Source organism: Piliocolobus tephrosceles, chromosome 20 (genome assembly GCF_002776525.5).
Source record: "Piliocolobus tephrosceles isolate RC106 chromosome 20, ASM277652v3, whole genome shotgun sequence".
In the NCBI taxonomy this organism is placed as follows: Eukaryota; Metazoa; Chordata; class Mammalia; order Primates; family Cercopithecidae; genus Piliocolobus; species Piliocolobus tephrosceles.
The window spans coordinates 6411639-6427296 of NC_045453.1; the positions used below are offsets into that span (position 1 = coordinate 6411639).

Genomic DNA, 15658 nt, shown 5'->3' on the forward strand with positions numbered 1-15658 from the left:
GGATAATTTTTTTTTTTTTTTTTTTTTTTTTTTTTTGTTGAGACGGAGTCTTGCTCTGTCGCCCAGGCTAGAGTGCAGTGGCCGGATCTCAGCTCACCGCAACCTCTGCCTCCTGGGTTCACGCCATTCTCCTGCCTCAGCCTCCCGAGTGGCTGGGACCACAGGCGCCCACCACCTCGCCCGGCTAATTTTTTTGTATTTTTAGTAGAGACGGGGTTTCACCGTGTTAGCCAGGAGGGTCTCGATCTCCTGACCTCGTGATCCGCCCGTCTCGGCCTCCCAAAGTGCTGGGATTACAGGCTTGAGCCACCGCGCCCGGCCGAGGATAATTTTTATCCAGTGCCAGAAGAGTTTTGGTTCTCACGCCAAGACTCTTTTACATACCAAGATAGTGAATTGTTACGTTGTATTTTTGCATACACACACATATATAGAGAGAGGCTCAATGTATTGGTTTAAATTTTGAGAATTCACCCTAAAGACAGAGTTTGTGTAATTGCACGATGATGATAATGACCAGCATTGACAGAGTAGGCTTACTGTGTGCCAGACACCCAGCAAAGTTGTATATTTTCTTTTGGAGTCTCACAGTGGCCCTATGAGGTGGATAATGTTGAATCCCTAATTTGCAGATGAGGAGACTGTGGCTCAGGGAATGCAACTGATATACTCCCTTGGTGCTGAAGTCAGGATACAGGAGTAAGAAAGTGCGGGGTCCTATAGCACCTAGACTTCTTACAAAAAGGATAGCTGGTTTGTGGACTGAAGTAACAGGTTGGATATATCTGCCTGATTGCCCAGGGCCCAGGGCCCAGGACTTGGTGATGGTTCTATACAGGACGTTTGGGTACTACAGTAAGGAGAAAAATGAACAAACTGAAAAAGTAAACAACCTGTGACAACATGAGAGCAGCCCTTTTGGATTTAATGCAGTTTTTCTGTAACTTTCATTTCAGTCATTTTTCAGCTTTAAAACAAGAAACCAGTTTCTTTCTGTAAGTAGGTAGATCTCATCTACTGGATGGGAGACCAGCTGTCTTTGGGACATTCTCTTGAAGTTCAGCACTCACTCTGTCACCGAGGCTGGAGTGCAATGGTGCAGTCTCAGCTCACTGCAGCCTCCACCTCCAGGTTCAAGCGATTCTCCCACCTCAGCCTCCCAAGTAGCTTGGACTACAGGTGCGTGCCAGCACTCCTGGCTAATTTTTGTATTTTTAGTAGAGATGGGTTTTTGCCATGTTGGCCAGGCTAATCTCGAACTCCTAGCCTCAAGTGATTCACCCACCTTGAGCAATGTGCAGATTAAAATGCCTAAATACCATGTTGCTATCACAGAGGATGTAGTGAAATTCCTTATTATAGCTCTTCAATACAGATACTATGGATTGTGAAATTCCTTACTACAGCTCTTCAATACAGATACTATGGATTGTGAGAAATAGTTTCTTTAATCCCCCCTCCCTTTTCATTCTCTCTTCCTTTTTTTTTTTTTTTTTTTGTGTGGAGAACAGGGTCTCGCTATATTGCCCAGGCAGGTCTCGAACTCCTGGGTTCAAGCTATCCTCCTGCCTCTGCCTCCCTAAGAGCTGGGATTACAGGCATGAGCCACCACATCCAGCCTCTCCTCCTTTTTCTTTAGAATTGTTTTTGAGGCTGGGCGCAGTGGCCAATGCCTGTAATCTCAGCACTTTGGGAGGCCAAGCTGAGCTATGAACACTTGAGCTCAGGAGTTTAAGACCAGCTTGGGCTAGATGGTGAGACACCATTTCTTGCGGGGTGGGGGGGGATTTTAAAAATTAGCTAGGCATGGTGTCATGCACCTGTAGTCCAGTTACTTTGGAGGCTGAGGCAGGAGGATCGCTTGAGCCCAGGAGGTTCAAGCCTGACCATGATCGTAACACTGCACTCCAGCCTGGGTGGGACAGCAAGACCCCATCTCTTTAAAAAAAAAAAAAAGAAGAAAAGAAAATAGATGATGATGATGGCAAGATGAGGGGAAAAGAGAATTGTTTTTGAGAGTGATATATCTGTTTCTGTTCTGTATGTTTAATTGTGTATCTATAGCCATCCATATCAGTATCTGTATTTGTCCTTATCTATCTACTTTTATCTCTGTGTTTATCTTTAACTATGTCTGTCTCCAAAGAAAGAGTATAGCTTTGGGCTTAGAGCGTAGATCCTGGATCTGGATTGCGTAGGTTTAAATCCCAGCTCTCCATTTTGAGAATTGTGCTTTTAAGGAATTGTAATTTTAAACAAGCCACAATGTAGCCTCCAGGTGAGGTGTACACCAGCACCTATCCCTGCAAAATCACTTTCCAAAGCAGGGAAAGGATAAAGGGCCCATCCTTTGGATGAGTTTGCATTGGACCAAAATGGCTGATTCTTGTCCATCAAGAATATTCACCTAGAATATTCTTGTTGAAATTTTGCAGGTATCCCTGGAGTTTCTTGTTCATATTGTGAAAGGTGGTTTGGTATGGGGGAGGAAGGAGGCCAGGACTAGAGGTTAGGAGCCCTGACTTCTAGTCCCAGTTCCGTCTCACACTGGCAGTATACCCTTGAAGGAATCAGTCTGCATCTCTGTTCAGTGAGTATAGCAGCTCCTATCCTATTGGTCTGATAGTTATTAGGGAACAGGCACAGTGGCCCATGCCTGTAATTCCAGCTTTTTAGGAGGCCAACGTGGGAGGGTCCTTTGAGGCTGGGAGTTCAAGACCAGCCTGGGCAATATAAGGAGACTGTCTCTACAAAAAATTAAAGAATCAGCCAGGCACGGTGGCACATGGCTATAGTCCCAGCTACTCAGGAGGCTAAGGTAGGAGTGTGGGAGGATCCCTGGAGCCTAGGAGGTCAAGTCTAGTCTGGGCAACATAGCAAGACCCTGTCTCCAAAAAGAAAAACAAAACAAAACAGCAGCAGCAGCTTTGCTTAAGTCAGATTATTAGTAAAAACAATGATGATTATTTCTCTAGTGAGGGAAGCAATATCAGCCAGGTGCTTGTAATCCCGACACTTTGGGAGGCTGAGACAGGCAGATCACTTGAGCTCAGGAGTTCAAGACCAGCCTGGCCAACATGGCAAAACCCCACCTCTGCTATATATATATGTATAATTACGAAAATTAGCCAGGCATGGTGGCACATGCAGAAAGGAGTAGGATAAATGTTCGTCTTAACACATGTGGTCTTAGGATAGATGGCTATTGGGGGAGATTCTTGCACAGAGTTTGGTTTGGTTTCTATTAAAATATGAGTCAAAAGATGAGTCCATGCCTTAAGCAGAAAAGATGGCCACCTGCCCTAGGCTGGTGCTGTGTAAGGTATTTTCACACACACTCCTCATTTCACTGTTCTGTCATCCTGCAGGGAAGTAGTTTTCTTGTTTTACACAGGAAGGAAACTCAGAAAAGCAGTGTGTATTTTTCATAGTTAAACAGCAGTAGAGGGAGGACTTGACCACAGGTGTATGTAGCTCCAAAGCTGGGGTTCTGTACATGCAGCCTCTTGCTTTACTGTGCAGGGAATGAATGGCAAGCCTGCCCCTCGATCCCAGCAACCACTAACTGATGCCTGTGTCTTGCAGAACTGCTGGAACTGTGGCCGCAAAGCCAGCGAGACATGCAGTGGCTGCAATATCGCGCGATACTGCGGCTCTTTCTGCCAGCACAAGGACTGGGAGCGGCACCACCGCCTCTGTGGTCAGAACCTGCATGGCCAGAGTCCCCACAGCCAGGGTCGGCCACTGCTTCCTGTAGGCAGGGGCTCCTCTGCCAGGTCCGCCGACTGCAGCGTGCCCAGCCCAGCCCTCGATAAGACCTCGGCAACCACGTCGCGTTCCTCAACACCTGCTTCTGTGACAGCTATAGACACCAACGGACTCTGAGCCCCAGACTCTGCTTACCCTGATGGCTGCTCAGCACCACAGAGTGCTTGGGCTGTGGGACTGTCTGTTGGAACCCGTGCATGGAGCTCTGCCGGGTCATTAGCAAGAAATGAATTGGAGGCAGGAAGAATCCAAGCCTGAATAATAGTGCCCCACAGCCTCTCTGGACACTTGATGTCTGCGGAGCCAGTGTGCCATTCTCTGCACGTGGGCAGCCGGCCCAACCTGCCTCCTCCATGGCTTTCCTGGTTTGTTCCTCCCCACTGAAGCTGACTTAGCCAGCCCCTTTTCAGTGCAGACCACCAGCTCCCCTCCCCATCTCCTTGAGTCAGCAGACTGTCCAATGTGCTCAGCCAGGCTGGAGGCAGCAGGCAGCAGGCTGTGGAGAAGGCCCCTCGGACAGGGAGCTGCCTGCCTCACCCCTGAACAGCTCTTTCGGCCCCATCTCCATCCTCAGCAGATGACACTGATTGGCCTCACGGGGACTTGGGTAAGCAACAGGCAGCACTTGGGACTCTCTTCTCAACCTTGCTGTTCAGACTTGTTAAGATCTCAGAGTCCACAGGAAAGAAGTCACTGTTGCAATAAAAGCACCCGTAGTAGCAAAAACATAAACAAATAAAACTTCCCCCACATCACAGATGATTTTGGACAAGATTTTCCAGCCTTGCTGGCTACTTTAGTTTGGGACCCGTTTTTTTTCTCATTTGATTTTGCTTGTGCAGAAAATAGTTTCCAGCACATGGATTGGTCTGAGAGAGAATGAGACTCAGTTGTGGACAGTCTGTTCTCTCTGAGCATGCTGGCCAAACCAGTATCGTCAAATTACGGAGTGGATCATCTCTTGGAAATGCAGAACTTCTGCCACCACTTGGCTGTTTGCACAGTCGTCTTATTCTGTGTCCTTTTATGTCTCAGACCACACACATCTGGAACGCTGTGGGCATCTTCTGCCCATGGGCTCTATTTGGCACCTGCTGAGCCACAGTTGTCCTGCTGGACGTGCTGTGGCAGGTTGGTAGGACTTGCCCCCACTGTCAAGGCCTGGTCTTGTCTGAAAAGCCCTCCTGGACCTCAAAGAATTCTTCGGACCTCATAGTTACAGGTCATTATATCTACTATGTTGACTTATCATCAGGCATACAACTTCTGTTTCCTTCTCTTGTGTTATCTGATAGCCTCTCTCCTTGAGCTCATCAGAAAGGTTTTATGAGATGTGAGAACCATTTTGGGAAAAGTTGATCAATTTTTCTTCCTAGCTTCCCTTTTTCAAACGGGACATCACCTATATCCCTTTCAGAATGTTAGGAACTGCCTCCCACATTGTTCCCTGTCTTTTTGGGTTTTGTTTGTTGTTGTTGTTTTTTAACACAAAGACTCGCTCTGTCAGCCAGGCTGGAGTGCAGTGGCATGATCTTGGCTCACTGCAACCTCTGCCTTCCAGGTTCAAGCAATTCTCCTGCTTCAGCCTCCCAAGTAGCTGGGATCACAGGCGCCTACCACCCACCGTGCCCAGCTAATTTTTGTATTTTTAGTAGAGACGGTTTCACCATTGACACCTGTTGGCCAGGCTGATCTTGAACTCCTGACTTCAAGTGATCCACCTGCCTTGACCTCCCAAAGTGCAGGGATTACAAGTGTGAGCCACCACGCCCGGCTTGTCTTTTTGGTTTTGATGGGAGTCTGAGGACCCCGACTCCTCCGGCTCTCCATCTTTGAGCCTCTAGCATCCTCTCACACCCAGAAATCAGTTGGAGTAAGTCTGATTGGCTCTGTTCCAGCTGGCCTTTGAAGCACAAGTTTAAATCTCCACCTTCTGTGCACTGACCAGAGTCTAAAATAAAAGCTGTCAGTACCATAAAGGAAAAGGGATCCGCACAGGTAGCCTTGTCCTTGCCTACAGGTACATCTTTTTAGAATTTCAAGTCCTGGCCAGGCTTAGTGGCTCACTCCTGTAATCCCAGCACTTTCAGAGACCGAGGCAGGCAGATCACTTGAGGTCAGGAGTTCAAGACCAGTCTGGCCAACATGGTGAAACCCTGTCTCTACTAAAAAAAAAAGAAAAATTAGCCGGGCGTGGTGGCACTCAACTATAATCCTAGCTACTCAGGAGGCTGAGACAGGAGAATCACTTGAACCCACAAGCCAGAGGTTGCGATGAGCTGAGATTCCGCCACTACTCCAGCCTGGGCAATACAGCAAGACTCCGTCTCAGAAAAAGAAAAAAAAAAAGCAAAATTTGAGAATTTCAAGGCCCCAATTCACTCTAACCAAACATTTTCAGTCTTACATAGAAACCTAGTGCACGACACCTTTAAAATGCCTAGATTTCCATTGCCTAAAGTAAGGTGTGGCCAGGGAAAGAACAGCAGGGAATCATGTTCCTTTGCTGTGGAACAAACACATAAGCCCCACAGTTTTCCAGTCAGCCTAATACATGGGTATCCCCCACCCGCATCTGCCTCCTTAAGCCTCAGTCCTTAGTGGGGAACCCTGACTAAGGGGGATGGAGTCAGTACCCCAGACAGGGCCACATTTGCATGAGACATAGCTGTCTCACAAGGAGGTCACAGAGCCTCTACGCCAGCCTGCTGGTTTTTCATGGATTTGTTGGATTAACACTGTAAGCAGGTTTTGCTTTCGTTGTTTTGTTTGTTTGTTTTGAGATGGAGTTTCTCTCTTGTCGCCCAGGCTGGAGTGCAATGGCATGATCTTAGCTCACTGCAGCCTCTGCCTCCCAGGTTCAAGCGAGTCTCCTGCCTCAGCCTCCCGAGTAGCTGGGATTACAGGCACCCACCACCACGCCCAGCTAATTTTGTATTTTTAGTAGAGATGGGGTTTCTCCATGTTGGTCAGGCTGGTCTCAAACTCCCGACCTCAGGTGATCTGCCCGCCTCGGCCTCCCAAAGTGCCAGGATTACAGGCATGAGCCACTGTGTCCGGCCTTACGCAGGTTTTTAAAATCTCCAGTGGCCACAAAACAAGCCAGGGTAGCTCGTGCTTTTACTGGTTGGAATAAGGAGCCAAAACCAACAAAATAATATTTATTAGGGCTCAATGCCCATTTCTATGGCTAAGGCTTAGGTTTGGTGTGCAGAACCTGGCCTACTTTTGTGGGCTGTGGTTCCTGTGACAGTTTCGGTTTTTGACTCTTTGTAATGCTTTTCCATGTGCTGCCCAGAGGCTGATCTGCAAACCTGCGCAGTATTCCACACTGAAGCTCAGTTTGCAGACCTTTTGCTGTGTTAATTCTGGTCGGTTTCACACAGAAGTCATGAGGGCCTCTGCCCAGGACCTCCTATTCACATTTCAAGAATCCCTTTCTGAAATGATCCAAGTCTCTGGTCAGGAGGAGGAGCACCAGTGGGGTAGGGTGGGCGGCGGCTAGAGGGGCAGGAGCGAATCCAGGTTCCTTGTGTGGTTTCCAGCCTCTGCTGACAGCACCTCAGCTACCAGGTGGGGAGTGGAAATTCAGGCTGCTTAGAGGACTGACCTCTACAGTTAATATTTGCAGTGACATAAAAGGCAAAGAGGGGCTGGCATGGTGGTACAGAAGGTATCAGTCAAGCGCAGGCTCCTCAGAAACCTAGAAACGAAAAAGCAGATGCGACATGTGACTGGCCATCAGCCAGACATGTCTAGGTTGAGACCAGTGCTCAGCACCACCTGCCAAAGGACGCTGATGAGTTGTGGGACATAATGATCTGCCAAGTGAGGAATGACTGCAGGGACCGGAGAAGACCAAAGATGCCACATGTCCCAAGAGTTTCTTGAGGGCTGGGTTTCACATCTTTGATTGTCCTTTTTGTCCCCACCTGCCTGCACTGTGCCTGACTCCATCTTGTGGGGAAGGTGACTCAAGAAGTTGTTTAAGCCCAGGCCTAGGCAGTCCACCTCAGGAGGTGGGGGCACTCCACACTGGGGGGCCTGCAGCTCCAGGGCTGGTGCTGTAGCAGATCCACTCAGGCACGGTTGGGTGACTGGGGGGTCACTGATTGGGTAGATTATTTCTAGGGCAGTGCTGGGTTAGAACTGTCTGCCAGTGGGTCTGTCTGGAAACAGGACACATCTTCCCACCTCAAGTCCACACCTGGCCTCGGCTGCTGCCCGCTCTCTGCAACGTGGACTTCCTTTGCCCATTTGGGCCAGAAGCTCACCAGGAGTTCATCACTGCTTGGTGTCAACTTGACATCTTCAGCTTCCAGACAAAATCTACACTTTACTTTGTACAGCCCTGTCCCAGAGTTAGTGACCCTCGGCTTATCACCTGCTTGCAAAGGGTATAGATGTCGTTCTGGGTAGTTCTAGAGGATATCTCAGCAAGTGCGTTTGAAGGTTCAGCACAGCTGGAATTGTACGGTAGTGAGCTCTTCAGAGTGAAAACAATGACCGGATGGCCATCTGTCCTGGAAACTGAAGAGTTGAATAAATCACTGAAAATAGAACGCTTCGTGGAGGTTTTCTTCAGAAGTGAACTAGAAATAAGTTTTCCAGGCTCCCAGGTCAGTAGACCAAACCAACTTCCTTAGATTTTTTTTCTTTTTAAAGCTGTTTGCAGAAAACTGGGTGGTAGCGTGTCTGAACCAAATGGAAGAAGAGCCAGCGGAGCATGCACTGTTCAGCTCGGGCCACACGGCCAACTGTCAAGAGCAGCCCTGCCCAGACTGCGGTGGGGGCTGTGCCAGCAGCTCTGCAGGGCCCTTCCAACTCTGGAGTGTCTGTAGTTCTTGTGAAACCAAAACGTTGACTACCTGCCTCTTTCCTCGGGCATCGACGTGCTCATTTCCAAAGATGATGGTGCAGGTGACCTTTTCCATCGTGAGCCAGGAGAAGGTTAGGAGGCCTGAGGGGCGGGTGTTGCGTCCCCTCCTCCCCCTCCATAGCCCCCGAGGTGGAGCTTCCCTCACAGACCCCATCTGGTCAAGCCTACGGCTGCCCAGTGTATATTCAGTGATGCTTATACCAAATAGGGCATGTACGCTGGTGTCTGTTGGGGACAGCCTCATCCCTACCTTGGAGAATTGCAGAGAAGCAGCAATAAGCATTAGGCGAATGATTGAAAGGACTGCTGGGCCGAGAGGCCTTCAGTCCCCTTACGTGGCTTTCCAAGTTCCTGATGAGGCTACAAAGGCTCCACTCATAAAAGAAAGCCAATAGTGTAAATAAATTAAGAACGAAGCCTCCACGCGTGGTTTTTAAGGGGGATGATGAATGTGAAACCACCCACAGAATGCGTTGGAGTCTGGTTTTTCTGTGCTTTGTCATTTTACTCTGATAGGAACTTTTGTTACCTAACTCTGTGCATAACTTATTTAATGTACTGTATAAATGAACCAAAACTGTTAAATATGGATTTAGTTTGTTCTACTTAAAGTAGTCAATAAAAAGGCTATATTCCTTTTCTGCCTCAAGCTGGAATGGGAGCAGGAGGAAAGGTGTTCCCTACACTAGGAGGTGTCCCCTCACCCTTATTCCCAAATCCTTGAGGAAGGGGGAGAGAGGAGCCCCAACTGGTTCTAGTCATGGCCTAAAGAGTGCCCAAGGGCATGAAGCAGGGGGGTGCCTGCACCCCATGTGCCTGGAGCTGGCCTCTGGAAAACCAGCTGCACCAACTGGTCAGTGCCCTGTGGGGACCAGGCCCAACCAGGCTGGCTGCTGGAGCCCACCAGGGGGCCTTGCGGTCAGGGGCCAACAACAGCTTCCAGACACTCCCCCACTACCTCTCTCTTAAGTGGTTTTTTTGTTTTGTTTTTTGGGGGTGGGGGCGGGCAGGGTCTCTGTTGCCCAGGCCAGAGTGCAGTGGCGCGATTACAGCTCAGTGCAGCCTCTACCTCCCAGACTCAAGCAATCCTCCCACCTCAGCCTCCTAAGTAACTGGAACTACAGGCATGGGCCACCACGCCTGGCTGATTTTTTGTATTTTCTGTAGAGACAGGGTTTCACCATGTTGCCCAGGCTGGTCTCAAACTCCTGGGCTGAAGCGATCTGCCTGCCTCGCCCCCGTCAAAGTCCTGGGATTACAGGCATGAGCCACTGCACCCGGCCAAGTTATCCTGTAATAAGGAAAAATGACCCACAGAGAGTCTGACCATCTGTCCTTCCTGAACAGGGTGGTGGACTTGTGGATATAGTTTCTAGTAACTTACGTATTTTCTTGTAAAATTTTAACACAAATGTCAACATACCTAGACTTGTCAATATTCACTTATGTCCTTTTGACACTGATGTTAAATCACAGGTAATTTTACTGTTGCCTTCCAATTTATTTGCTTAATGGCTGCATCATTTAATTGAGGCCATAATTTTTTTTAACTCTTCACCTCCTGTTGGGCAGTTGGATCGCTTTCGCATTTTCCAGTGCAGCATACATCTATGCTTTCTCTTCCTTTGCATTATTTATTTCCTTAGGATAATTTTCCAATGTGGAATTTTTGATACCGAACATTTCTTGGATCCTTGAAATCTGTACAAACTACTCTCCCTAAAAGCCCAACAGCTTGCATTGCCTCCAGCAGCCCCTGGGTGGTACTTTCTGTGGCCCACAGGCTGGTGCAGGCACACCTTTGTGTGGAATTTCAGGCTGCCAGTCTGGTTTACCAGCCGGTGAGCTGAGGCCTCAGTTCTGTCACTCGAATACCCATCTGTGCTCTCTCCCTGAGACCCTCCTCTCCTGAACAGCCTTGCCCAAGAGGCTTGTTGCCACCACCAGCTTCACAGTCCCCTAGAATGCAAGGGGAGACGGACTGGTTACTAGGTCTGGAAACAGGGAGAAGGGCTGGCCTGTGGCCTAGGGCTTGGCTGTATGATCTTTGATGCAGGTGGTGCCAACTGCAAACCTTTCTGGGCTGCACTGCAATCTGCCCACCTAGAACAATGGCAAGATCTCAGCCATGGAACTGTCAGCCCTGCACAAGAGCACTATGTTGGTGGAAAGGGAATGTGCCATAGAAATGGCAGGCTGAAAATCTTTTCATGACCGCAAAACACCCAGATGCCAGATAAATTATAATGAATGTACTTTTAACTGCATTGCTGAGGTCACAGATAGGACATTCTAAGAACTCAAGAGTTGGAGGGAGACTGCCTGTAGGCACAATGTGAGACTTGGTTTTGAGCGTATACAAAGTGCAGAAACAAAACTCGGGCCTTTCCACAAAGGCCGATAGCTCAGTACCTTTGGCACCGTGAAAAGGCGGCAGGGAAGATCTGCCCACCTGCAGTGGAAACTGAATTGGAAACAGCTCTGTCCCTGCTTGAGAAAAAGGAAAAAAGAACTGGGACGGGCATGGTGGCTCAAACCTATAATCCCAGAACTTTGGGAGGCTGAGATCACTTGAGCCCAGGAGTTTGAGACCAACCTGGGCAACATAGTGAGACCCCCGTCTCAACAAAAATTAAAAACTTAGCTGCGCATGTCAGATTTATACTGAAGGAAGGTCATGGAATCCTGGTGCTGAGAAATTAAGATAATTCAGGACCGTCAGGATCAATATTGTGTGTCAACCAATTATAAGCTGTCCGGAAACAACACTGAACCTTCAAGGAAGTGAGCCATCGTTAGCAAAGTCATCAGGAACAATAATTGATTTAGACCCCTGGGACTTCAGATACTACAATCACCAGATACAGGCTGGGCACAGCAGCTCACGCCTGTAATCTCAGCACTTTGGGAGGCTGAGGCAGGCAGATCACAAGGTCAGGAGTTTGAGACCAGCCTGACCAACATGGTGAAACACGTCTCTACTAAAAATACAAAAATTAGCCGAGCGTGGTGACACATGCCTGTAATCCCAGCTACTCAGGAGGCTGAGGCAGGAGAATCCTTGAACCTGGGAGGTGGAGGTTGCAGTGAGCCAAGATCGCGCCCCTGCACTCCAGCCTGGGCAACAGAGAGACTCAAAAAAAAAAAAAGGGGGGGGACCAGAAACAGAATACAAAATATGAAACCTCTAAAGATGGCACTGAAAAACAGAGCAAAAAGAGTCTGAAAATGACTAGGCAGATTTGAAAATAGAATTCTGGAAATGACAGTCATTGAAATAATGCATTATTCGACAATAGATTACACCAACCTGAAAAAGAAAATTAGTGGTGCATTACATTTGTCAGAAAGAGACAGAGAGGCTGGGCGCAGTGGCTCATACCTGTAATCCCAGCACTTTGGGAGGCCGAGACGGGCGGATCACGAGGTCAGGAGATCAAGACCATCCTGGCTAACACGGTGAAACCCCATCTCTACTAAAAATACAAAAAATTAGCCAGGCGTGATTGGTGGGCGCCTATAATCCCAGCTACTCGGGAGGCTGAGGCAGGAGAATGGCGTGAACCCGGGAGGCGGAGCTTGCAGTGAGCCAAGATAGCGCCACTGCACTCCAGCCTGGGCGACACTGTCTCAAAAAAAAAGAGAGAGACAAAGAATTGGGAACTATGAAAGATCTGTCCCTCTGGAAAGTTAGGAGGGGAAAGCCTTCTCATGTGTTACCAAGGGCAGCATCCAGCAGCCTGCTGACTGGTGTTACTCACCAGAAAGGGGACTGTCCTGAGGTGGGGGTAGGATCTTGGGAAGCAATCATGTCTCTCGCCCACCTCTGCTTCTTTCTGACTGCTGGTATTTCAGGGTCAGGGTCACGATTAGGCATGTCCTCTTCTTAGCCTTCCTCCCAAGAAGCTTGGAGGAACCGGCGACGGACCGTCGCCACTCCTCATTGCCTGCTGCCAGGAGCCCTCTTGTGGACAAAGCTGGACGTTCCCCCTGGGTTGCCACCATCCCTGAGCCAGATTCCTTTCCAGAGTACACACCAGCAGCTTTTCCTTCCCCTTCGCATTAGCGTTTTCTCAGGCCGCCTTTCCACCCCATAAGTTAACATTCTCTAGGTTCCTCCTAGGGAGTTCCAGAAGCTATCGGGGCTCAGTCTCCCCACCTTCTGAGGGCTGGCTCACCTGTCCCCTCACACTGGGCTCGTCCTTGCGCCCTGTCTGCCATTTTGCAGGCCCCAAGGCCTGGCATTGTTCCTCTTTTTGGTGTAGCTGCCTCTGCCTCCTCCAGCCGGGGCTGGTTTCTGCTACCAGAGGGTGCCCTCTCCCAGCGCTGTTCACTCCCGACGGCTAGCAGCTGTTGGTGCCAGGGAGTGGATCCCTCCTGCATGACCCGGGGCAAGGCACTTACTCACTGAGCTTTTTCCTCCCTAAGCTGGGGATGCTAACGATGTGTACGCCTCTGGGGTGTTGTGAGGGTTAGATGCAATCAACAACATGGGTATAGCCCCTAGCACAGAGCTTGGCACCCAAGGCGTCCCTGTAAACTGGTTGCTGCCATACCTGTTTCTCTCCCTGCCAATCTGTGGTTTCCTTGAGGATTGATGTTTGTGTCCAGCACTCTGTGTGGAGCCTGGTGTCCTGCACAAGTAGTATGTTTCAAGAATAATTTTTTGAAGACCACCTAGTTCTCAGTCCCTTTCGGCCCATCAGAGGCTATGTTAAGGGGACTTGTTGGGAGAGCTGTAGGGCATCGGCCACCGTCCAGACTGTTGCTGGCTGCAGCCTGGCCTGGCACTGGGCCAATCCCCGGGACAGGTTTGAATATATACAGGTGAGTCACAGGTGCAGGTGTGAGGAACGGGAGAGGGCAGGTGCAGGGAGTGGGTGGAAGGGTGGGGGCAGCAGCTGGCTAAGGAGCCTGGAGCTCTCCTGACTTCAGGGCTCTGCCTGCCCTTGACCAAGTGCTGTCACCAGCCCAGGACATTGATCATTCCCAGCACCTGCCACAAAGCAGGTGCCCAGTGGTTGTCAAAAGGAGCTGAAGAGCCACCAAAAGCAGGATTGGGAAAGGCGCCCCAGTGCAATGGCACTCCCCTGCTCCTTACAGTGGAAGCGTTGCTGTGGTGGACAGGGGTGGCTTGGGACAAAGGCCACAGACAGGGTGACTGGGGTTGCAAATGGCCCAGCTCAGCTGGAAAGCGCCTTGACTGCCAGGACATGAAATGATGACCTCAATGCTGAAGGCAGTGGGTGCCACTGAAGGGTCTTGGCCAGAAAGGTGCGTTTTCAAAATGGCAACATTTTGAAAGCCCCCTCTGGCTGTGCCTTTATAGGGAATGGATGGGGTGGGAGCCAGGTGAAGAAGCTGCTGCAGTCTTCCAGGCCACTGAGGACAGTGGCCCTGACTTGGGGGCTGGGGCAAAGCACAATGGTGGGGATGGCAGGCTACAGGTGAGGTGGGCTCGTGAGACTGACAGACGAGGCAGAGGCTTAAGGGCTTCCTCCGGGTCCCCACAGCACCAGCCCAGCTCCGACATTTGTTCTGTGGCTGCGGCTCCAGCCCCGTCTGCGCTCAGCTCCACTCCCACCCACTCCCTGTCTGGCACCCTCCTGTCTCCGTCACCTGCAAGACCACATTCCACTCCCATGCACTCGGCCTCCTCAGCTGGCCCCAGCCCTCACACTCCAAGGCTCCCTTCTGCCCTCGCACCTGCCCAGAGACCTCTGCTCAACTTTCACAGCTCAAACCAAACACTCTCCTAAGTGGCCCCCGATCCTGCTGGACATCCCCGCCTGCGTGCCCTCCTCTGTAGCTCCAGCCTTCAGGAGTGAAGGAGGACACAGCCTCTATTAAAAATCATAATAAACAGGTGTCCACCTTCAGAACTGCACTACAGAGGGAGCCAGGCATGGTGCCCAGGGCACAAAAGCTAAGGAGACGCCCACCACAGATAAGTCACCCTGAGGGTTTGGGCATGTTTAAAGATGGCAGTGGGCTGGGCACGGTGGCTCATGCCTGTAATCCTGGCACTTTGGGAGGCCGAGGTGTGCGGATCACTGGAGGGCAGCAGTTCGAGACCAGCCTGGCCAACATGGTGAAACTCCATCTCTACTAAAAATACAAAAAAATTAGTGGGTGTAGTTGTGTGCGCCTTTAATTCCAGCTACTTAGAAGGCTGAGGCAGGAGGATCGCTGGAACTCAGGAGGCAGAGGTTACAGTGAGCCAAGATAGCACCACTGCATTCCAGACTGGGCGACAGAGCAACTCCGTCTCAAAACATAATTAAAAAAAACGATGGAAAAAGATGGCAGTGGGAATTTTTTTTAGTTTCGAAGATTTGTTGCTATAGTTTTTGTGGAGGACAAAAGAAGCCTTTACAACACAGGATGGAAAGCAGGGCAACTTCCTCCTCAGCTGTCTTCTCTAACAAGAAGACACACTGCCCAGCCTGGGCAACATGGCGAAACCCCCATCTCTACAAAAATTAGCTGGGCGTGGTGGTGTGCACCTGTAGTCTTTGGCTCACTGCAACCTCCGCCTCCTGGGCTCAAGCGATTCTCCTGCCTCAGCCTCCCAAGTAGCTGGAATTACAGGCACGCGTAACTACACCCGAACAAGCCTCAAGCCTGCTCAGAGCCCCATGTGGTTCAGATGGTGGCAGCACTTTCTAGGAGCTCCCAGGGGTCTGTGAAGTGGGGTGGCAGGAGGACGGCCTGGCACTGGACTGGCCAGGATGCCACCAGGGGCCTCTGTGCAGGTGGCCCAGGCAGGCAGGCTGGTGAAAGAAACTGTCTCCCGCAGGGGCTGCCGGGGAGAAATCACAGGGAAGACCCCGCCTGGAGTCCCAGACGGAGATGCCCACCGTGAGCTGGTGCCATCTGAGTTACCTTTCTAGCCAGGCCCCAGCCCAGTCAGGACCTGGCGCCATCAGGGCATTCAGGAACATGGAAACAGCACCCACCCCACCGGCCACCCCTCACCACGACTTAAAGCCTCCCATGGCCTCCTCGTGA

At 50.3% G+C, this 15658-nt stretch overlaps 2 protein-coding genes across 3 annotated transcripts in view; both read left to right on the forward strand.

Moving 5' to 3' along the window:
- The window catches only part of CBFA2T2 (CBFA2/RUNX1 partner transcriptional co-repressor 2), a 170935-nt gene extending 161651 nt beyond the window's left edge, over nt 1–9284 (forward strand). Inside the window, exon 11 of one of the 2 annotated variants that reach the window (XM_023220437.1) lies at nt 3586–9284. In XM_023220437.1, coding sequence (XP_023076205.1) covers nt 3586–3885 — 300 coding nt within the window. In that variant the 3' untranslated portion in view covers nt 3886–9284. The remainder of the gene's footprint in view (nt 1–3585) is intronic. The other variant, XM_023220438.1, reaches the window with a different exon arrangement.
- LOC111548148 lies at nt 8339–9285 on the forward strand. The gene has a single exon (XM_023220439.1). It carries the CDS (start codon nt 8473–8475, stop codon nt 9040–9042), a length of 570 nt encoding a protein of 189 aa, XP_023076207.1. The 5' UTR covers nt 8339–8472; the 3' UTR covers nt 9043–9285.
- The last annotated feature ends 6373 nt before the right edge of the window (nt 9286–15658 follow it).

Excerpts from the sequence above, each read along its gene's own strand:
- LOC111548148 (XM_023220439.1), top strand. The coding sequence starts at position 8,473 with ATGGAAGAAGAGCCAGCGGAGCATGCACTGTTCAGCTCGGGCCACACG.